The 24,228-nt window shown below is 41.2% G+C and overlaps 1 protein-coding gene across 1 annotated transcript; it reads left to right on the top strand.

Moving 5' to 3' along the window:
• The first annotated feature begins 1,378 nt into the window (after nt 1-1,378).
• LOC117669156 (eukaryotic translation initiation factor 3 subunit C) lies at nt 1,379-22,136 on the top strand. The gene is made up of 21 exons (XM_034423377.3): nt 1,379-1,854; nt 3,233-3,374; nt 3,814-3,879; nt 4,122-4,311; nt 6,764-6,889; nt 7,119-7,173; nt 7,293-7,405; nt 7,671-7,798; nt 10,967-11,123; nt 11,235-11,338; nt 12,832-12,973; nt 13,528-13,653; nt 14,368-14,461; nt 15,339-15,526; nt 17,268-17,492; nt 17,833-18,196; nt 18,984-19,143; nt 19,616-19,681; nt 20,007-20,094; nt 21,321-21,483; nt 21,957-22,136. The coding sequence occupies exons 2-21, from the start codon at nt 3,274-3,276 to the stop codon at nt 22,040-22,042; spliced, it is 2,742 nt and encodes a 913-aa protein (XP_034279268.1). The 5' UTR covers nt 1,379-1,854; nt 3,233-3,273; the 3' UTR covers nt 22,043-22,136.
• The last annotated feature ends 2,092 nt before the right edge of the window (nt 22,137-24,228 follow it).

Below are 24,228 nucleotides of genomic sequence, written 5' to 3'. Positions count from 1 at the left end.
GTTACAACAGCATTGGAAAAAATTATTTATGACCATTTTTCATACATACAACTGTTGCAGCATCCTCATGGCCATGTGATCAAAATTTGGAAGCTTGACAATTGACTTATGACTGTTGCAGTGTCCTGGAGTCATAAGATTGCCATTTGCAGACTTCTGGCAAGCAATCAATGGGGAAGCCAGATTCTTAACAACCATGTTAACTGTAGTGATTCACTTAACTATGGCAAGGAAGGTTGTAAAATGGGGCAAAACTTATTTAACAACTATCTTGCTTAGCAACAGAAATTTTGAGCTTAATTGTGGTCATAATTGAGGGCTATCTGTAATGAGCAGAAGTACCTGACATTCAGAATCATTTATTAACTGATGCTATAGTTCACTAAGTCTGGAATTCCTGCCCCTAACCCCCATTTTCCTATTGATCTGGCCTATATAATTATACTGTTATGTTTAATGTCTTTAATTTGAATGTGCAAAGATGGAAATTAAACATTGCACAGAGTTCCAGCTGCAACCATTTATAATACTTGTAAATAAATGAGTATAATATTCCAGAACCAAAGGCATATGTACAGTAGTGGATTAGTACAGACTTGGCTAGCTGGCGTTCTAGAGAACCTTGCCAATTAAACATGAGATTATAAATTGGTTATTAAATTGCAATATTCACTAACTCCAATAAAGCATGCTTTAAATGCAACTCAATTGCAACATAAGATTCCTATGTATGTTTGCAAACAATGTGTTTAATAGGCTTAATTTGCTGAAACACAGTATATTGTTTCTATGAAATGTATAATGTACAGATGAGTATTAAACATTTGTTGTGTTCAAAATCTGTTTCAGTAAGCAAGGAGCTGAAACCTCTCATAACTATGCCAATTTTGTTCTATGCAGTATAGGTTGTTTAAATGCCACTGAAGGTCATGAGTCTTTTGTTTTAGCTTAATAATTGTGATTGGTTGATATCCCAGGGCCATGGGTGCATTATACCTATTTTTAATGTAATGGAAGGGAAAATTGATTATAGTGGAATAAATTGTATTAACCACATTTATTTTAATTTAAATGTATGCAATTATTTGTTCTTGTCCCACCCTCCCACTCCCATGTAGCAGAGCGAGTTCACTAGATAGTTTACTGAGTTTTTGCTAAGTTTCCAATGGAAGGCAGTTATAGATGTGGGACTTGCAAAATATGCCCCAAAAGTATAGTTTTCTGTAGCTACTTAAGAAATGTTCTGTTTGCTTTTTTTTTTTTTGTCAAATAAATCGAATAAACCGATAACATCATTTTTGTCATAAATTACTGAATAGTGTGCGCAGATATCAATGAATATACGGTACCCAGTTTTTTTTTGTTTTTGTTTTTTTGAGGGCGTAAGTAAAAAAGTGACCCAATATGGATGAAACATAGCGGAGACGGGGATCCCTATTCAATCAGAAAATCCATGTGAAAAAAAGATCGTTAATTATTTATCAGAAAATGCGATAATGCGTGGATAGTTAAAAGATACAACACACATTCATAAGCTTTATTTCCGGCAAACTTTGAAAGCGGCCCCTTTAAAATCATTTTCCGAGGGGGTGGTACAGAATGGTACCGCTCTAACTTGAGGTTGCAACTCTATGGTCAAAAACTTTGTGGTTCTTCCACTAGCGGAAGTCGCCAGAGAGAGATGATTTTTTTTTTTTTTTTGATGAGCGGAAGATGTCATCGATTCTGCGACAAAGACTTTTCCCGCAGCTTTTTCTTCCTTTCTGTCAACGTTTCAGGACGCGACGACTTGAAGGCCCTGCGCTTGCCCAGTGGTTGCGTGGTTTTTAGGCCTCTTGCGCGGCGCGGCCCGAGGTGAGCGCGTGTTGAGGCCGATTGCCCGGCGGTGGGGGCTGGAGAAGGCGAAGGGGAAGATGGGTGGAAGAGCTAGAGGGTGGAAGTGGTGGTGGTGGTGGAGGGGAAGAAATGCAATAGAGTATTTGAGCCATCTGTAGAAGGGTAAATAGGCAAAGTACGTTCTTCTGCATGCCTTGCCTTCCTTTGATCGGTTGATTTTAAATGTTATTTAGTTGGGTTTTGGACACGATGTTTAGTAAAGTTTATGTATAGCAATGGGTGTTGCTATGAATCGTATCCCTTTCCCCCAACCAGATGTTCTCTAGGTGTTCTTGGTTCTCAGCTGCTACGATTCCCATGGAGGCTAAGGATTGTGGGAGGCTGGAGAAAGGACACATTTTAAAAATGTCGTTGACTCCCAGCACATTCCAGCAAAAGGATAGAAGAGCCTTCAAGCGGAATAGAGCTGGAAGGGACCTTGGAGGTCTTCTAGTCCAACCCCCTGCTCAGGCAGTTGACCCTAAATACCATTTCAGACAGGTGGCTGTCCAGCAGCCTCTTCTCAAAAAACCTCCAGTGATGAAGCAGCCACGTCATCTGAAGGAAACTGTCCCACCGATTAGTTGTTCTAACTGTTAGGAAGTTTCTCCTTAATTCCAGCCTTTTTCTTCTCCTTGATTGGTTTCCGCCCATTGTTTCTTGTTCTGCCTACAGTGCTTTGGAGAATAAGTTGACCCCCTTTTCTTTGTGACAACCTCTTAAATACTGGAATACTGCTATTATTTATTTATTTATTGGTTCGATTTATATGCCGCCCTTTTCCGGAGACTCAGGGCGGCTTACAATGCGTTAAGTAATAACCTTCATACTTTTGTATATACCTGCTTAGTAGGGCTTTCGGCCCCCCTCTAAGCGGTGTTATTTTTTTTTATACAAAGTCAGCTTATTATGTCATCCCCCTCCCCAAGTATTTCTTTTCTCTAGACTAGCCAGTGTGCTATGCCAGATGTGCAGTGTCTCATAGGCTTTTCTGTTTGTTTTTTAATTTTGTTTTGTGAGGAAAGATGGGAGGGTTGTCATTGGTTATTAAATTGCAATAAGTCTGTATTGGGCTCTCCATTGTAATTGTGGAGTTTTTTAAAAAAATTATTATATGAAAAGTCAGTGGACTGGCTGGGCAGGCTACATACCTAATCTCAAGCATCAGTAATCTCATCCATATAATAGTTTCAGTTACATCTAACATTTCCTTTCTGCATAGGAAGCAAAGTTTTTCTGGATCAAAGCGTGCAAACATAATTGATATTCCAAACATTTTTCAAATCAATAGAAATAGATGTATGAATATGAAAATAGCATACTCACTGGACTTTTCAATCTTTATATTATTCTCTAGGGTCAGAAATTGTTTCTGAGTGACGATCCGAAGTTGTTGCTATGTCGCGTTTTTTTACTACTGGCTCAGACAGTGAGTCAGAATCATCACTCTCTGGAGATGAATTAGTAGCCAAACCTGTTGGAGGCAATTTTGGGAAACAGTAAGTATAAATAGGGATGGTTAGGATTGGAGAGGTGGGTTCTAGGTTCCTAGAAAATATTTAGATTGGGTAAAATAGGCGGAGTGAGACTTTTATGACAAATTTAGCATATTGGTTCAGGCTACTGAGTGAAAATATATGATATTGCAATTTGCATTTCTAATCTAATCTCTGAATAGCATTAGCTGCAGAACTGTAAAAACTAATCTCGTCCACAATTAAAAATAGGCTAGAAAAAACATTCTAGTGTTAATGTTATTTGTTGAAGCATCTCTGTACAGATGCATTCAAATATGTCATAAAACAATCCTCTTGGTGATTTTTTTCTAATAACTGTTGGCACAAGGTGTCCCTCTTACATTTGTTCCCCTCTGACTTCCAGTTTCTTTTATCAGTTACTCATAAAAATCTATCAGCTATTTCCCTTCTTGTCTTGTAGGCCTTTGCTGCTAAGTGAGGATGAAGAAGATACAAAGAGAGTTGTGCGCAGTGCTAAAGACAAAAGGTGATGTATACTGGAAGAAGAAGGGCACCTAAAGTTTGGAGGATTGAACCAAAATTATATTTTTCTCAATCTCTGGAAAGCCCCTTATCCTGTTGGTGGCTGGTTACATTGGGCTTGGTGGCATTGCCTTCTCTGAGGCCATAGCCTTTATTCATGGCCTAAATACTGTATATATCCTTATTTTGCCTTTCTCTTCGCCCCCTGGTTTAATTGTTCCTTGTCCTCTTTTTCCTGCCTGCCAGATTTGAGGAACTAACCAATTTGATCAAAACAATCCGGAATGCTATGAAGATTCGAGATGTCACCAAATGTCTGGAGGAATTTGAGTTGTTGGGCAAGGCTTATGGGAAGGCCAAGAGTATTGTCGACAAGGAAGGAGTGCCCCACTTCTATATCCGCATCTTGGCAGATCTTGAGGACTATCTCAATGAGGTATTAGCTGGAGAGCATGATAGACAAGAAAATGGTTGATTTTTTATTGTCTGATCAGAAAGGATTACACATTCCAATTTGTTTATCAGAAAAGTGCCTCTGTAGTGTGTAGAAACATGCTCTCCCTGTGATACAAAAGAAATATGATGTCTCATCCAGAAGGTCCACTATGGTTCTTTTTTCCCAAAAGTCATTGATTCAGGTCACATAATAATTGACCTCAGAATTGAGACAAAGATGTGACATAATCTTTCCTCACTCTAATCCTGTGTCTTTGTTTCTAGTTAGTTGCTGGTTCATAATGAATTACTGTATTTTTCAGACTATTAAGATGCTCCGGACTATAAGACGCACCTAGCTTTTGGGGAGGAAAACAAGGAAAAAAAACTGTCTCTGCCTCCCAGCAATTTGCCTCCTTTCAGCAAACAGCCTGGTCAGCTTCAGCACAGCCTGATTTAGCACAAGCAGCTGGATCTGCCTTTCTGAATACTGCCTATCAGCTCTTTCCAGGCTGCGGGGATCGCCACCATTACTGTCCATTGCCGCTATCGCCTCTGCTACACGTCCCATTTTCGGTGGCAGAGGTGTGCAGAGGCCAAAAATTTATTTTATTTATTTTATTGAATTTCTATACCACCCTTCTCCCGAAGGACTCAGGGTGGTGAACAGCCACGAGATAAAACACATAAATACAAAAATTTAAAATGAATTAAAAACGAATTAAATAATTTGGCTGAATTTAAAATACCCCATAATTTAAAACAAATTAAAATTTACATTTAAAAAGGGGAGAAGATTTAGCCAGGTCAGCTTGATGGAATAGGAAAGTCTTAAGCGCACGACGGAAGGTGCGCAGATCCGGGATCCTCCGTATCTCCGGGGGGAGCCCGTTCCAGATCGTAGGTGCCCCCACAGAGAAGGCTCTCCCCCTAGGGGCCGCCAGTTGACATTGTTTGGCCGATGGCACCAGGAGGAGCCCCTCTCTATGGGAGCGTACTGGCCGGTGGGAGGCCTTTGGTGGTAGCAGGTGGTCCTGTAGATAATCAGGTCCTAAGCCATGGAGCGCTTTAAAGGTGATAACCAGAACCTTGAAGCGCACTCGGAAGACCACCAGGAGCCAGTGCAGCTCGCGCAGGAGAGGTGTTACATGGGAACTCCACGTTGCTCCCATAACCACCTGCGCGGCCGCACTCTGCGCCAGTTGGAGCCTCCAAGTGCATCTCAAGGGGAGCCCCATGTAGAGAGCGTTACAATAGTCCAGACGAGAGGTGACGAGGGCATGAGTGACTGTGTAGAGATGTGTGTGTAAAAATGGGGCATGCGAAGGCAGCAATGGGCTGTGGCAATCCCCGCAGCCTGGAACAGCTGATAGGCGGTATTCCGGGAGGCAGATCCAACCACCAATCAGCTGCTTGTGCTAAATCAGACTGTGCTGAAGCTGACCACGCTGTTTGCTGCAAGGAGGCAAATTGCTGGGAAGGAGAGGCCGAAGGGTGGGGGCTGGCAGGTGGGCAAGGCTTAGACAACATTCGTTGTATAAGACGCACAGACATTTCCACCCACTTTGGTGGGGGGGGAGGGGAGTGCATCTTATGCACCGAAAAATACAGTAATAACTATACATTATACTGTTATTACTGTATTTTTGTGGAGGTGCATAACATTTCCAGAAATTTAGAAATCATGATCTTCTAATCATATTTTCCTTTGTTGGGGAGTGGGTTTTCTTTAAAAAAAAAAAGAATGTTTGCATTCAAACTTTAGTTCCTTTGCTTGTTTCTTCCAGATGTTTAGACTTCTTGTACAATGGGGTGCACGGTTAGAGCTGCCAACTCATATATGAACCTTTCTGTTTGTTACAATCAAATTATTTTAATTAGCCTCTCCAGTCATTATTTACCAATGCGTTCATCTACTGTCTGTATGATCCTCAACCACCATGATTATCAGTGCTGCTGGAAGCCATGGAAGTTTGGAGACCAGCATCTGGTGGATATCAGGTTGAAAAAGGGTCATCATCTGTGGTCAGCTTTCAGAGGTTATGTAGCTATAGCAAGAGACGCAACTTCTTTGGTAACGATGGTTTATTTACTGTATATCCCTCCACACCTTTCTCCACACTCATTTAATTCTAATCCATTAATAATAGTTTTAGTGGATGCCTGGATTTTGGAGCTGGTATGTTTCTGATAGTTTGGTTTGTTTATTTTCCGAAATTTTCTTTCATAGTTTAAGTGATTATTGGTCTGGCTTGAAAGAACTCTTCTGCTGTCCCAAAGCGTAACAAACTCAGTGCTTTGTATCTGAGTTGCGCATTTGAAAATGCTATTTCCGTAGTCATTGATACTTGCCATTTCTGATCCTAGGGGAGTAATCATTGAATGGAATAGGTGTTGCAGTCTGAGGAAGCAACTAGTGCTGCTCTCCATATGCACTCTTTTGTCTTCTGTAGCTTTGGGAGGACAAGGAAGGCAAGAAAAAAATGAACAAGAACAATGCCAAAGCACTGAGTACTCTCCGCCAGAAGATCCGGAAGTACAACCGAGATTATGAAACCCAGATAACTGCTTATCGCCAGGTATTGACTTATGCAGGAGAGGCTGCAGAGTTGTTGTATTTTACAACAACTACTGTGTGGGATTGATGGATTGTCTATATTAGCACTAACAGCAAACACGTAGGATTGTGGCTGAAGGGAGGACTTGAACAGCCATGTTTGCGATGGACAGGAAAGTCCGTATGGGTAATAAGGGGTGGCGTAGAATAATATATATCATGATCTCAGCATATTGGTCATATTCTCCTAGAATCCTGAGCTGTCAGCTGATGAAGATGAGGACAAGAAAAGTGATGATTCAGAGGGTAAGTACTGATGCAAGAACCATGCAATTGAAGGATGCCCACTGTTCTGAGCAAGGGTTTTTATGATTTGGTGTGTGAAATCTCCCCTCTCAATGGTTCCTCCCATTTTCTGCCTTCAGGATCCTCTTCCTCAAGTGAAGATGATGATGATGAGGGAATGAGCGCAGCAGCTTTCTTGAAAAAGAAAGAAGGAGCAGTTGAGAGTCGCAGCAAGTTTCTCAAAAAGATAGAGGTAAGAGTTCCAGGAAAGAGCCTCAAAGAAAGATTTTAAGGCTAGCCTCCTCGGGGCTCTCCAGGAGGATTCAGAGTAGGAGAACCCAAGCCTCCCTGGGAACGTAAGACAGGAATTTCCATATTTTCTCAGACAGATTATCCATGTCCGTCAGATTTTATTAGAGACAAAGCAGTTTTCTGCTAGAAGGAACTTTGCTATACTGTGGCAGCAAATTCCTTTGGAAGGTGATTTGCTGGATTAATACATTTTTTTTTCCTGACAGGACGAAGATGAGGAAGAAGAGGAGTCAGATGATGATGAAGATTGGGGGTCATCGGATTCAGAATCTGATTCAGAGTCAGATGAAGATGAGGGCAAATACACCTCCTTGGCTTCAAAGTTCCTTAAGAAGTAAGGACAACATTCCTTAGAGGCAAGGGGAGGTTGGAATCTTTACCTTTGTGCAACATCCATCATGCCTTACAGGTAGTCCTTGGTTTATGATGGTAACTGGGACTGGAATTTCCGTCACTAAACATTGTAATTGTAGTGATATGATGTGACTGAATCCCATAGTGACGACAATCATAGCAGTCCCCCATTGCTGTCATTAAGGGATTACCATGGGTTGTTAAGCAAGGATCTTCTGGCATCCTGCTAGCTTCCAGCAGCAAACTACATGGGGAAATCAGCAGGAAGTCAGGAGTCCCAGGCGGATAAGTGGCTGGTGCCAGGGGCCAAAGGACACAGAATTAGCCACTAGACCAGGGATGGCTGCTGCTAGGGATGGGAAGGTGGGCAAGCAACTTCTGTGATGCCACACATGCACCCAGGCTGGAGCAACTGCTGTTGGCAGTGGGAAGATGCGCAAGCTGCCCTGTGCTCTGCCATCCTTGCCACCCCCAACTGGCTCAGCTCCACTGCTGATGCATGCATGGCCTTGGTCTTCATAAGACCTCTTCCTAGGGCCACACATGAAGTTCCTAAAGCCTTATGAGAAGGCTGCACACAGCCTCTGGAAGGAGGCCTTTCACAGATAGCAGTTTCCTGGTGACATGCCAGGCCAGGCACACTTTGTCAGCAGCAGTAAGAAGAAGACAACAAAGATCAGATGGAGTCGGCAGGAACAGCACCGTGCATTGTAGCAGGATGGCAGAGTGCAGGGTGACCAAAAAGGCAGGAATAAGGGGTTTGTAATATTTGCTTTGGTCTATACTAGTAGGCTGCAAAGTGCCAGAATTTTGATCACATGACTACAGGGATGCTGCAGCAGCCATAACTTCAAGGATCGGGCATAAGTGGACTGTCATAACTTCAAATGGTCACTGAACATATGGTTCCTAAGTGAGGACTAGTTGTGTAGCTGTGATCCTTAAGTTTCAGGCCAAGCAAATCATACTTATCTTGTTGTATTTTAATCTTTTGCCTTTGATCTTCTATGTTTGTGCTTACGTCTCTCAAGGGCAGATGTCTGAGGTTATAGCCAGCAGTCCCAGTGGTTTATGTTGAGCCCTCTTGTATAACCAAGCATCTTACAAGCTTAATCTTTGGGTTTTTTTAGTTTCTCCTGTGGTGTGAAATATCAGTGACTGATGTTTTAGACCCAGGAAGTACTTGCATCAAGAATTTGAGATAGTAGTTATGACTCTGACTTCTAAGCTGCCAAGTCTGGCAGTAGTTACCTATGCCATAGTTCCATTAGGGTTAGATTATTGCAATTTTGTTTTCTGTGTGTTATTTTTGAAAAACATCCAAAATCTTACAATGACACAGGTTGCAACTAAGCTACTAACTGGTTCACAAAAGCAAAATCATATTTTGTCTACGTTGATAGAGTTAGGCCCATATTGGTTAACAAATATTTTTCAACTACAAATAAAAAACGAAGGTTTTGCCTAAAATGTAGATCTGCTTTGCAAACAACTCTGTGCCTATTCTTATCATGTAGCCAACAGGAGAGGCCCCCTTAAAGATGTCTCTTGTTTTCAGAGACCTGGTTGTTGGGCACCCTGGAAAATCTGTTATTGTGCTATTGCCAAACTATGGAAGCTCCTGTGTTCTGTTTTCAGTCTAGGGGGGTAAAAAGGCTTGATTTAAATCAATTTTAAAAGAGCAACTGTGATCTCTGTCCTGCAGCGGCTCCTCTGACTCGCTGTTGATTTACCAACAAACCCATTCGCTTTAATGGGATGGCTGGTAATGCAGTAATAACACAAGAAGGCGAGGGACGTGGCAGGCAGCAGGTGAGCGGATGCCCACTAACAGTCACTGCCATGATGGATCTGAAATGACAGGTGCTCTTTAAATGTAAAGACTCATTCTTGCGGGTAGTTAGAATCTGTAATATTATTATTTGCAAACAAAATGAAGGTTTCCTATTTAGCTTGCAGAGCTTGGATTCATTGAATGAGTTTACCAAAAATGTAAATATTGCAGAATATATACAGCCTCATACTACATAACTAAGCTCCATTTCATGCTGAATAAACTAAATTATTAATGTATCTTAAATAGAAAACTATCTTTAGATAGATTTTTAATCCAAAAGCATTTTATTAAAATAAATTTGATAAAAATGAAAAAAATGCAATGTAAATTTTTTAAAAATTGATTTTTTATAAAAAAATTTAAAAAAATAATCGATTTTTATCCACCGTGGTTCTCACATTTTCTACTGACAAGAAATAAATCCTTGTCTTCCTCTTCAGCCAGATTTTATGACATAGATTGTTGATAATTTTAGCTCTTTTTACAGGATTTTTATTCCTTAAATTTTAGAGTTAACCAGTGTGCATGTTCTACACAGGTAGTCCTTGGGTTATGACAGTTTCTTCAAGGAGCATACAAAGTTACCATGGCACTGAATGAAAAGGACCTATGATGGATCCTTGGATTGCTGGTCATTGCAGCATCCCTGTAGTGTGGGAATCCTGTCATGTGATCATGGTTTCTAGGTTTCCTGCTGCCTTTCCAAAAGCAAGGTTGGGGGAAGTTGGCAGGAATTTGGAAGTCATGATCATATGAGATCCCTGCTAAATGACTGTAGTCCTTATTTAATGACAGCAGCCAGGACTGCTGGAATTGCTGTCATTGGACCTGGGACACTGTGGCGATGACATCATTTAGAATTGCTACCAAAACATGCAGATTTCCTATAGGTTAAAAGTTATATCATCTATTAGGAGTTGAATCCGATCTTAGCAGACCAGTGTTCTCTGCAAGGATAGGTAGATAGCAGGGAAATCTTGGTCTATTGGGGTAAAATAATCTTGCCTGTCAGAGTTTTGCAGAGTGACTAGTATTATGAGATAAACCTAGGAGTTGATCAACGCAGCTTTCAGTTGCCTCCACTTACAACCTTACATCAGCTTACAGCTATTAAATCTACATTACCTGACAGGTTTGGATTCAAATGTGATTTGTGGAATGGAAAGAAATGGAGCTGCTTTCATTAGAACAGGTTTGATCTGCAGTATTCAAAGGCAGCAATGTTTCTGAGATTAAATCGTATAGCTAGCTCAAGATTTTAGAATCACAGCATGGGAAAAAACCTGATCTGTTTAATCCTCCAAAATTAAGAGTTGGCACAGAGGAGGAAAAGAGGATTCTGGAGAAGAAAAAAGAAGATAAAGCAAAGAAGAAACAAGACCGTAAATCCAAAAAGTATGAAGATGATGAAGATGATAACGAAGGTGGTGAATGGGAAAAAGTCAAAGGAGGCGTCCCTCTGGTTAAGGTGAGGCATTGCCAGTGGCCTCTCGTTCCAGCTGAGAGATTAGCCAGAGAGGGAGTAGAAGGAATTGGGAAGTTTATCCTTTTTTGTTGTTGTTGTTCTCTCCCCTTGTAGGAAAAGCCAAAGATGTTTGCTAAGGGCACAGAGATAAACCATGCTGTGGTAGTGAAAAAACTCAATGAGATTCTACAGGCTCGTGGCAAGAAAGGCACTGATAGGTGAGACAAAGATGTTTTAACATTGCTGGGCAAGAGTAACTGAAATCATTCTCAAATTGACCGCTTGCTTTTTTCTTCCTCTGGAAGGCAAATAAGTAGGTCATTTCTCAGATGGCATCTGGGGTGGTTTAGATCCAGGGGTGTCAAACTCAAGGGAGATAGGCAAATTAACTTCAAGACCAAAAATATAGAAGTCGATTATGAAAACAAAGCAAATCTGAGATGACAGTAAAATATATACACAGAGAAGGTCCACCTTGCCTGATATTGAAATCTTTTCCTCTGAAAGGATCTAGTCAGTTCTGAGCTTCATGCAGACATTAATACATGATGCAACATCCTTTGCACTGAAGCAACTTCCTCTTTCATCAGTGTGATAGTAAGGAGGAATTAGGCAACACTTGCTTCTGCTTTACACTAGCCTCAGCTAAATGTCTTTGGTGCTTTTACAAGAGGCAACTGGACTTCCTTTGTTTTTCCCTGAAGATGTTTCACTTCTCATCCAAGAAAGGTTCTTCAGAGCTTGGATGAGAAGCAAAATGTCTTCAAGGAAAAAACAAAGCAGAGAACAAAAACAAAACAAAGAAAGTCCAGTGTCCTCTTGAAAAAGCACTTTTGGAACTAACCCCAGGTTTTTATTGTATTATCCAGTCTCAAGAAACAGTGGTACATCTTATAAACTTGTGACATGCTAAAAGATGGCTAATTGAAATGGGGAGCTGACCATTTTTGAACTTTTTATTACCACACCAAGGAAGTGGGCATAAGGCCTGTGTCTAGAGTTTGCTGTGGCTTGTTTGCATCAGACCAGAACTAGACAGGGAGGAGCCACATGTTCCTGGTTGAGGTTATAATTCAGCCTCTTGGCTTGTCGGACAAGTTTGAGAAGGACTTTTGCATAAGAAGGGGCATGGCCAAACACTTCCATCCTCTTTTACGTTCACTTTGGGAAGGATGAGAGCTTTGGCTTCATAGATTCCAATGTCTACTCTTAAAATTACTCCCAAATTGAGCAACAAAAAAAAAGCCTTTCAAAATTGACATTTTTTTTGCTGAACATTGGTGGCATGACCTCATGGTGTTCTGGGAGCTACAGATAAGATCCAATGGTTAGAATAGCAATAGCAGTTAGACTTATATACCGTTTTACAGTGCTTTACAGCCCTCTCTCAGAAGTTTACAGAGTCAGCATATTGCCCCTAACAATTTGGGTCCTCACCTCGGAAGGATGGAAGGCTGAGTCAACCTTGAGCCAGTGAGAAGCGAACTGCTAAACTACAGGCAGCCGACAGTCAGCAGAAGTAGCCTGCAGTACTGCATTCTAACCACTGCACCACCATGGCTCATAATGGCTAAGAATGGTTAAGTTAAAGGCTTTAGAACAAAGTCAAATGGATTATGCTGAGTTTGAGGAAGTAACTCAAAATAATAATCTGCCATCTCCTCACACCTGTTGTCACAGTAGTCTCTACCCTTTCTGTGATCTTTCACAGGGCTGCCCAGATCGACCTTTTGCAGCTTTTGGTTGGAATTGCAGCAGAGAACAATTTGGGAATAGCTATTGACCTCAAAATCAAGTTCAACATCGTTGCCTCTTTGTATGACTACAACCCCAACTTAGCTACATATATGAAGGTATAGGGGAATAAGGAAGGAAATTAAGATGGATTAATTCCGGCGTGCTGCAAGACTTTGTTCCTTGCCCGCTTTAGCTGTGAGAGATGCGACATGGAAGATTGGTTGTTTTATTCCTATAATATAGGAAGTCCTTACGACCACAATTGAGCCCAAAATTTATGTTGTTAAATGAGAAATTTGTTAAGTCAGTTTTGCCCTATTTTATGACTTTTTCTTGCCACATTTGTTAAGCGAATCACTTTAGTTGTTAAATTAGTAACACGATTGTTAAGTGAATCTGGCTTCCCCATTGACTTTGCTTGTCAGAAGGTCACAAAACGGGATCACGTGACCCTGAGATATTGCAACTTTTATAAATATGAACCACTTGTCAAGCACCCGTATGTAAATCACATGACCATGGGATGCTGCAACGGTCATAAGTATGAAAAATTATCATAAGTCCCCTTTTTCAGTGCCGTTGTAACTTTGAACTAAATGAGCTGTTGTGAGTTGAGGACTACCTGTACCAGGATTGTTAATGATTTCCTCTTTATTCTCCTTGTTTCCAGCCAGAGATGTGGCAGAAATGTCTCAGCAGCATTGATGAGCTGCTGGACATCCTCTTTGCAAACGCCAACATCTTCATTGGACAGAACATTGCAGAGGATTCTGAAAACCTGGCCAACGCTGAGCAGGTGGGTTTCTGCAGGTCCTCCCAGCCTATAAACCATCCTGCAATATGTTGTGTAGGTAGTCTGACTTGGGACTGGCTGCTTAGCGCCTGTTAAAATGGATTTCCCCCAGAAGAAGAATCCCAATCTGGATTCAAAGTTCCAATGGCTACCACCCCTTCCTGTGGTCATGTGATCACATTTTGGTTACTTGGTAACTGGCCCACATGTATGACTAATGGCAGCATCCCATGGTCATATGATCATGATTTACAAAGGTTTTTATCCCCCTAGAAATGGTAGTTAATTTCTGAGTTTGCGGGGGGGGAACCACTGAATGCAGAGAACGGGTTCTCTAAATGACCATCTCAAAAAACAAAAAAATCAGGTTGGTCACATGGATGCCTCAACTTAACAACCGTCATGATACACAAATGAAAATTCCAGGCTCTGTTACAGTCATAAGTCAAAGACTACTTGGTAGGTAGGGCTGAGTGAAATCTGCAAAGATCAAAGAGGATGCTGCTGTGCTGGCAGACCAAGAAAAAAAAAGCTTTTTTTTTTTTATGCCACTTCCCCAAGAATGCTGCATGGACAGTCTAATCGCATCAATATCCTCATAACTGGGAGTAATGGTGATTGTAACTCAGTCCAGTAGGAAAGTTCTACTTTGGAGAAAGATAAACTGAGTCTGCTAGTCCTAATCCTGCTCCTTCCTTTCTGTCTTTCCGTGGCCAGCCCCTTCGCATACGTGGGTGCATCTTGACCTTGGTGGAGCGGATGGATGAGGAGTTTGTGAAAATCATGCAGAACACAGACCCCCATTCTCAGGGTGAGTGAGTTTGTACATCAACATGTCCATCACAAAGTGGTGTCTTAGAGATGAGGAAAGAAGGGAATCAGTTGAAAGTGGAGGTAATGAAAGGAAGTGGGTTGGGACAGGAGGTACCTTGCCTGATAATAGGAATATTTGGCTCCTAGTTGAATGTTGTCCTCAGCAGAATTGCCTCTTTTAGCCAGACATGATTGATTTGGAGCCTGTTAAATTGCAAAGTTGAAGTTCACCCTTATTTTTTCATGTTACTCTGCCTGCTTATCGAAGAATAGCAATAGCACTTAGACTTATATATCGCTTCACAGTGCTTTACAGCCCTCTAGCAATTTACAGAATCAGTATATTGCCCCAAACAATCTGGTTCCTCCTTTTACCGACCTTGGAAGGAAGAAAGGCTGAGTCGACCTTGAGCTAGTCAGGAATGAACTCCTGGCGTGCCAGCCTGCCCCTCATGTGGCTCAGTTCCGAATAGGCCACGACCCAGTAGTGGGCTGCAGCCGGGGGATTGGGGACCCCTGTGCTTAGGGTTTAAACTGCTGGAATACAGAAAGCTTGACTTTTTCCAGGTGACAAATCCAGTGTCTTTAAGCTCCTGAGCCATTGTGCCTCCATTATAGATAACAAAAAGTTATAGGTCAGCGTGAAAGGGCTTGGTGATCAAGGGCCTTCATGTTTCTACATTTTAAATTTTGTAATTGTAAGGGCATCAAACAACAGATATTTTGACCACCTCTCCGTAACCACCAAAATAAAAGCTGATGGGGAGGGGAGGTTTTGCAGGACTGCATTGCCAGATTCCACCTAATAAAACAAGGGAACCCACCCTAATTTCTTGTAAAAGACTAAGCTAAACATGTGTGGTACGTTTCTGTAGAATATGTGGATCACCTGAAGGATGAAGCTCGAGTGTGCAAGATCATAGAACGGGTGCAGACTTACCTGCAGGACAAGGGAACTACAGATGAGATCTGCCGTGTTTACCTGCGCTGCATCCTCCACACCTATTACAAGTTTGACTACAAGGCTCACCAGCGCCAGCAAGGCCCAGCAGGAGACAGCAAGGTAAGGTGGTCCCTCTGATAGGCAAGGGACATCAGTAGTTGAATCTTCCCTCTCCAGAGTGAGAAATTTGCTTGTCTAGGTCAGTGCTTCCTTATCATCATCACCTTCTGCTGATTAAGAGATGCTGAGGATTGGATTTGGAGGTTATGCCAAATAAGCATATAGGTAAAGGTAAAGCTTCCCCTCACACATACGTGCTAGTCGTTCCTGACTCTAGGGGGCGGTGTTCATCTCTGTTTCAAAGCCGAAGACCCAGCGCTGTCTGAAGACATCTCCATGGTCATGTGGCCGGCATGACTATGCCAAAGGCACACGGAACACTGTTACCTTCCCACCAAAGGTGGTCCCTATTTTTCTACTTTTATTTTTTATGTGCTTTCAAACTGCTAGGTTGGCAGAAGCTGGGACAAGTAATGGGAGCTCACCCCGTTACGCGGCACTAGGGATTCGAACTGCTGAACTGCCGACCTTTCAATTGACAAGCTCAGCGTCTTAGCCACTGAGCTTTATAAAATAAAAGTAACCCCTTGAAACCAGTTTCTAGGAAACTTCATAGACCAGTGTTTCTCAATCATGGCAGTTTTAAAACATGCTAGCTGGAGAATTCTGGGAGTTGAAATCCACACATCTTAAAGTAGCCAAGTTTGAGAAACACTGTCATAGAAGACACAGCCATGTCTTCCAGGATGCCTTAGTTGCTTTCCAATCAGACTGACAGCTCTGGAATTCAAAGGGGTCTCCCACTCAAATGATAACCTGATCCGGTGCCACTTAATTTCTGAGCCCAAACAAGGTTGATCAGGTGGTGCCACCTATCAAGAGGTAGCTTTGTAGAGAATTAAACATTCTTTTACAAAACCACAACTTCCAGAATTTGAGACCAGTCCTCCAATCAGATAACTAATTTCCTTGTTGGAAATCCGGAATGTAAAACCGTAACAAAAATAGTTTGTTGTAAACAGCATTTTTGTATTCACTGGCAAACGAAAGTAGCACATTAAGTTAGTGATATTTTCTGAGTTTGGTTGTTTTCCTGCAGATATTTCATTACCAGGCTAAATAACATTATCAGTACAAGCTCAGACAACCCCAAGAGGAAAGCAAAGGTTAGAGAAAGATTGGTATGTTAGGGCAGAGCTGTGTGTGGTATTTGTGATCAAGAACCACATTGTTAAAAATAAACATTTTTTTCTCCTGTTACATTAAAAATTCGACCTTGGATTTCTTGTGACTTGGAGAACATTGTTAGATTTCTTGCAAGATAAGGAGAAAAACCAACTTTGGAATTTGAGGATTCAGTCTGATCTGACCAGAGGAATATTGTGCTTGGGGTTAAAGTTAGGGTTTTTAATATATGCTTATTCATATTTGACAATTTACTATATGATTAAAAGAGTGTGGATATTAGTATGTTAAGATAGTTTAAATACTGGATATTCATTGAAACTAGAGAGATGTTGCATTGTATAAATTACCTTTGTATTGAAAAGAATTTAAGGTCACTTTTATATTAAGTTTGATGTATTTTTTCTGTCACTTTTCTGTCCTGTTATAACCCTCCCTTCCCCCCCCCCCTTCATGTTAGTTTGTACTTTAATGTTTGCTTATGAAAAACAATACATAAGTTTGCAAAACAAAATAAAAATCATAGTTTGGCTGAAACCTTCAACAGTGATTTAAAAGGTTAGGAGTATGTGATTTATTGATACTGGGGCTAATTTACACTCTCTGCTTATCTCAGTCCGAACAAGACCAAGCAGAAAACGAAGGGGAAGATTCTGCAGTGCTGATGGAGCGCCTTTGCAAGTTCATCTACGCCAAGGATCGTACAGACCGGATCCGCACCTGTGCCATTCTCTGCCATATTTATCACCATGCCTTGCATGATCGCTGGTACCAGGCCCGTGACCTGATGCTCATGAGCCACCTTCAAGATAATATTCAGCATGCAGACCCTCCAGTTCAGGTTAGAGAGGAACAAGTGGTTTGGTAGCCATTTGAGAACCAACATTGAACTTGCCTGTTTGATGGTGGTGGTGGTGGGGATAGCACAGAGTTTGGATGGACAGCAGACACTATGCTGCCCTACTCTCTTTGATCTGCCACAGCTTCCTCTAAACAAAATGGAGGACGCCTAGTAGAGAGGGAAGCTTAAAGTTCTGCTTGACAGTCTGTACTGTGAAAGGGCAACAATAAGAATCAGTTATTTGAGCAGCTGCTGAATTCTCCAAGGGATCCGAGAGCAGATAATAGGAAAAGAGGTGCTGGTAGTTTTTCAAACCCTTTTGTGTTTTTTCCTTTCCCAGATCCTGTATAACCGGACGATGGTTCAGCTGGGGATCTGTGCCTTCCGCCAGGGCTTGATCAAAGATGCTCATAACGCTTTGCTGGACATTCAGTCCAGCGGAAGAGCAAAGGAGTTGTTGGGGCAGGGTCTCCTGATGCGTAGCATGCAAGAGCGCAACCAGGAGCAAGAGAAGATTGAGAAGCGCCGGCAGGTTCCTTTCCACATGCACATTAACCTGGAACTCCTGGAGTGTGTCTACCTGGTCTCTGCCATGCTGCTTGAGATCCCTTACATGGCTGCTCACGAATTTGATGCCCGTCGACGAATGATCAGCAAGCAGTTCCACCATCAACTGCGGGTGGGCGAGCGTCAGCCTCTTCTTGGTAAGCGGTCCAAAGGATGCTTGTTTTAGCCGCCAAAGATGCAGTTCCGGCCATTATCTACGTCTAAGGTTTCAGAAGATTAAAGGGAATCTGGTTTTGCCAGCTAGAAGCAGATAGAAACCAACAAGGAGGAAATGAAGGCAACATTGTCATTCCGTTTGTGTTCCCCAGCAAGTACTAGTAATAGATACAGGTTCTCACTACTTGCAATTTATGGGTAGTCCTCAACTTACAATCACAGTGAAGCCTACTAAGTAGTTGTAAGTCAAGAACTACCTATAATATGAATAACCAAGGTGGCTGAGTTGAGATAGATTGCTAGCCCATAAACCTCAGCTTACCAACAAAATAGTTGTATTCTGTGACTACAAAACAAAACTATATTCTTCTCTAATATAATGTGTGACATGAACCATCATTTGATACTGGAAGAAATATTTAGCCATACTGACTGATAATATGTTACTTTGGGGGGAATTAAGCCTTCGTGATTTTTTAAAAATATCTTCTTTCCTCTGACAAATTATTTAATCTGTATAAATCAAATAAAATTTGGGGAACTCATCTGCTTTTTTAACAGACAAACAATCGGCTTATTCCTTACAATTAAACACATGGTTTTATTCTTTTATAACATATGAAATCTGTCATTTTCTGGAATAGTAAAGTAGTACTTTTTTTCCCTAAGGGATTGTGGCTTATTCATTTAGATAATTAAAATCCTCTCTAATGGATTCGAGGAACATCCTTTTAACTTTCCCCACCTCTCTCTTTTTCCTTGCTTCAGGCCCCCCTGAATCAATGCGAGAACATGTTGTAGCAGCGTCCAAGGCTATGAAGATGGGCGACTGGAAGACATGTCACCGTTTCATTGTCAATGAGAAAATGAATGGAAAAGTCTGGGATCTGTTTCCCGAGGCTGACAAAGTGCGCAACATGCTTGTCCGGTCAGTTGTAAAAGGGTCATATTGTGAGAGAAGTGAGCCATGGATGCTATGGAATGTAGTGAGGACGGGGATTCCCATGTGGGAGGGGCTGCATTTCTGAGGGATAAGAGACAACTCAGTCTGGATATTACATGTGAGAGAAATGTGTATTTAGTTTCTCCCTAACAGTTCATGGAGTATATTTTCTCTTAGCGGTGTGAACCAATAACCCAGTTTAGAAGAATTACCATATATTATTCTTGATTTTGGGCTTCCAATTGATCTGGGAAAAGTACAACTATTTCCAGTTTTGCTCCATTATATTGCTGGAACTGTAGCAGCAAAGATACGGTGGAAATTTGGAGACCTGAAATATATCTGTAATTTTGAAGAGTAAAATCTTGGGGACAGAAATTTAAATAATTTGAGAGAGGCTCTTATACCTCATTCTCACTGCCACTGTTTTTTCTCTCTCTCGACCGCATCCCAACAGGAAGATCCAAGAGGAGTCTCTCCGAACCTATCTCTTCACCTACAGCAGCGTTTATGACTCAATCAGGTACAGCCACGTTGGGGGTCCATAGGAGGAGAGGACACGAGAGGTCCACGGTTAACAGTGATGGCATTTCAGCAGAGTAGTGCTTTGCCCTGCATATGGGACTGCATATATTTTGTAGACTACGGACAATGGGTTTCAGAATTCCCTTTGAATTATCTGACTTATCTGTACAGTACTTGGTGGTTAGCATAACTCTGATCCTTAGTTACAGACCCTTCTGAGCTACTGTTTTTCTCAATAAATTTCCTTCTTGGCAAGAGCTAATGTATCAATCCTAAATAGCTGAATCTCACAATTCTCTGCTTTCTCTTGTCCATCTTCCTAGCATGGAGATCCTGTCCGATATGTTTGAGCTGGACCTGCCCACCGTGCACAGCATCATTAGCAAGATGATCATCAATGAAGAGTTGATGGTGAGAACTTTTGTGTGAGGCAGGCTGGGGCAGCTAGAGAAATTAATTGCATCACCAGGAAGGGGCAGGAGAAATGACCTGCTTCAAAGAATAGCAGGAAGAAGGCCATGCATCCATAGGCAGTTTCTGCAACAAGAATATGTCAGATCTAAAGCACACATAGAGAATCTCATAGTCACAGGCCTAAGTTGTAAAAATATTTTGTTGCCGTCATCAAGAACAACCTCATCTGTAATAACAGTTATATGGGTGGTCCTTGACTTACAACCACAATTAAGGCCAAAATTTCCGTTGCAAAGCCGGCGGTTAAGTGAGTTATGCCTGATTTAAAGACTTTTTTGCCACAGTCGTTATGGGAATCACTGCAGTGTTGCGTGAATCACAGTCATTAAGAAAATCTGGATTTTTATTGACTTTGCACGTTGAAAGCTGGCCGGGAAGGTTGCAGATGGCAATCATACGATCCCAGGATGCTACAACCATTGTAAATGCATGCCAGGTGCCCAAGTTTTGGTTACGTAGCCACCAGAATGCTGCACGGATTGTAAGTGCGAAGACCAATTACAAGTTACTTTTTTCACTGCTGATGCTATTTTTTTAGTCTAAAAGATTAAAAGAATACAGTAGTCCTCAACTTACAACCACAATGGAGCCTGAAATTTATGCTGCTAAGTGAGAAATTTGTTAAGTGAGTTGTGCCCTATTTTGTGACTTTTCTTGCCACCTTTGTGAAGTGAATCACTGCAGTTGTTAAATGAGTAACCCGGTTGTTAAGTGCATCGGGTTGACTTTGCTTGTCAGAAGGTTGCAAAATGGGATCACATGATCCCGGGACACTGCAACTGTCATAAATGTGAATCAGCTGTCAAGCATCCAAATGTAAATCACATTACCTTAGGGATGCTGCAAAGGACAGGAGTGTGAAAAATGGTCATAAGTCATTTTCTTCCGTACCATTGTAAGTTTGAATGATCACTAAGCAAACTGTTGTAAGTCAAGGACTACCTGCAATTGTAAGTATAAGGCTACCTGTGTTGGCAAATAACCCTTCAAATAAGGGGGAATTATGAACAGGAGAGACTGAATCCAAACCTTGTAGTGGGTAGGTGGATTACAGCATTCAGGTCAGATTCAGTTCCATACTGTAGAAATTTCATTTTGGTAGAAGTAGGAAGTCACAATATACTTTTAATGTGTACAAGCTATTCTGTGCCTTGCTTTTCTAGGCCTCCTTAGATCAGCCAACCCAGACAGTTGTGATGCACCGAACAGAGCCCACCACCCAACAAAACCTGGCATTGCAGCTGGCTGAAAAGCTGGGCAGCCTTGTGGAAAACAACGAGAGGGTCTTTGACCAGAAGCAAGGCACTTACGGTGGCTACTTTCGGGGTAAGTTAAAGCCCAGGTGTCACTGGTACTTAACTATTTTTGCTGGCATCTTATTTCTCTTCTATTAACTGTTACATACAGGCACAACACATAAACACACTCATGTCTGAACTACCTTTTAACAAAGGGAAAAATATTTCAGTGGCTGTAGAACACAATCTGAAAATATTTTGAAATTTTCCTTTACTAAACATTTTCCCTGTTATCAGGACAGGAAACCTCCTTTCTTTTCAATTCAGAATTCAAGTCCGTCTTGTTCTAATATCCCTCTAGACAGCCATTTCTGCCCTCTTCCTGCTTCCTGCCCTCTCCCCCCAATGAAACCTGCAAAGCCAAAATGATATTCATTCCATGGCCATTTATTGTTTCCTTGTCCCCGATCCATATTTTGCTACAAAATCATTCGTTTCTGTTTTGCTTGGTGTCTTCTCCTTTGCTGGTACGTCCTAATCAGCTCATGTCTTATCTTACAGACCAAAAGGACGGCTATCGTAAGAACGAAGGGGGCTACCTGCGCCGGGGAGGATATCGGCAGCAAGAACGTCAGAGCAACTATTAAACTTACAGCTGCTTTTATTCAGTTAATTCGGAGGGGGAGAGATTACCACTGACCATAATTCAAACACATCCAATAAAAAATTTTTTGCTAAAAAGGAAGTCTATTTAGCGTCCTTGGGAACAGGCCAGGTAAATTAATTAAAGAGAATGACAAGAATCATCAGGCTCCATTGCATTCCCAACCTTCAGTAGTTACTATCTGGCATTAGAATGAAAGAATGACAGTAGCATAGGATCTTAGACTTCTGTTCATTTTCAGTCTTAATAGGATCAGAAATGCAAAGGCAAGGAATTTCTCCTCAGAGAACATTTGTTAAAGATGGTGTTCTCAAAAACCAGATCTGAAGAATTGACCCCAAGTAACCCTTGCTGGAGCATTACTTGTGTTGGATGTATCTGAAACTAAATAAACCATAAGTGTGAAGCATGCCTGTTTGGCTTTAAAAGTTTTGCTACCTGTCATCATTTCTGGACTAGAGGGAGGCAAACTATATTGTAAATTGCAGGGTTTTTTTTTCTAATACAACCTTTTATCAAGTTGGCTCTAAAATCTTGGGGAAATGGTTTCTCTCTTAGTAAGACTGTCTTACTCATCATGTAGGCTCGTCCTCAGCAAGTCCCTTGAAATTCATAGCTTTATGTTAATTGGGTGATAATTGGTGAGTGGCTTATTTAGCAGTCTTGTGAGTGGGGCAGCCATCTGTTGGTGGAAAAAGTCATCCAATAATTTCCCTGGTTGACATGGAGATTTAAACTGAAGTCTCTTCAGTCAAAGTCCAACTGTTAGAGTATTAGACTTCATCCACATTACTTATTAAGTATCACTCGTTTATTTATTGCGTCCATGTGCTTGTACAATACAGAAAAAAGTGACATTGGCTTTGTCTTTCTATCATCCACTCTAAATGGCCACTATCTTTCCTGCTGTCTCTGTTGTCTTTGCCACAACATACTAGCCATGCAAACACTAAGGCCTTTCCAAAAGCCTCTACTAACTGATTCCTAGAGAAGATTGGGGTTATATCTTTCAGCCGCTTATTTCTGCTTACTTGTAACATTTTTGTACTGCTCTTGAAGCAAGTTTTTCAGTAGTTATTAAACTTAGAATTAATTAAAACACATTTCCTAACAAGCATTATTTAAAAAAATTATCAGTGTAATGTTTAAACAGCCAAAGCTGTTTAAAAAACATTTTAAAGCATTCAAAACCAAAAGGATAATGAAAACTAAAATAGCAAATATATTAAAATCCTGTTGATAAAAACTTAAGGCTCCCTGAGAGTTTTCAACAGGTGCCAAAAGAATTCTAGAACATCTGTAGAAAGTGAGGCACTTGGGACTGTGTTTTCTTAATGGACACCCCCAAGAAAGCATCCTGATAATGGGGTGCTGCTTTAGCTCTTGATGGTGAGTGTATGACATTTAGTTTTAACTACCTTGGGAGGTAGTTAAAGCATGCATTCACACATTGGGATGGCGGCACCTGGAATCTTTAACCAACATGGATATTAAGATCAACAACACTATGAACTGCAGCTCCAGCATACTTGGGAGAATAGATTTAGAAAGATTTCAGCTATAAACTCAACATCTAAGTCAAAACTCAACTGATTTCACGTGTAATTTGAATTTCACTGCCATGGGGCATTTGAGCCTTTTACCCACTGAGTGGCCACTTCCTTAGCTGGCCTGAGAGATCCTGGCAGACACAGCACGTAGCCATAGAGCACGGATGTCAAACTCAATTGCATCACGTGACGCATTCTGACATTTTTGCCTTTGCAGAGCCGGGGTGGGTGTGGCCTGCGCATGATACATCTGGCTCGTGGGCCGCCAGTTTTGACACCTGCCATAGAGGAATGCCAAAATCATGTTCTTCCCTCTAATTTTGCCCCATTTTTAAGGTTCTCTGGTTTTTCAAAACAAGACAGCCTTCCAATTTTTTCAAGTAATCTTTACAGAATGAAGTATGTGGCTTTTTTGTATAATTTTATTAAAGAATTTAAAAGCTGTAAATTAATACAAACTAATATACTGTACAGTAAGAAAAAGAATCAAAGGGAAAGCTAAAAGTGCAAGAAAGGGGAAAAGATACAAAGAAGTATCTTCCTTTTTTTTGGGCGGGGGAAGTTTTAAGTACAATGATAAATTTACCTCTTACTAGTTATAATACAATTCTTTCTATAT

This window comes from Pantherophis guttatus, chromosome 4, assembly GCF_059756535.1.
Source record: "Pantherophis guttatus breed Tessera chromosome 4, ASM5975653v1, whole genome shotgun sequence".
Taxonomy (NCBI): domain Eukaryota; kingdom Metazoa; phylum Chordata; class Lepidosauria; order Squamata; family Colubridae; genus Pantherophis; species Pantherophis guttatus.
Note: the sequence above shows the minus strand (reverse complement) of the source record. Positions and strands in the feature narration are given on the sequence as shown.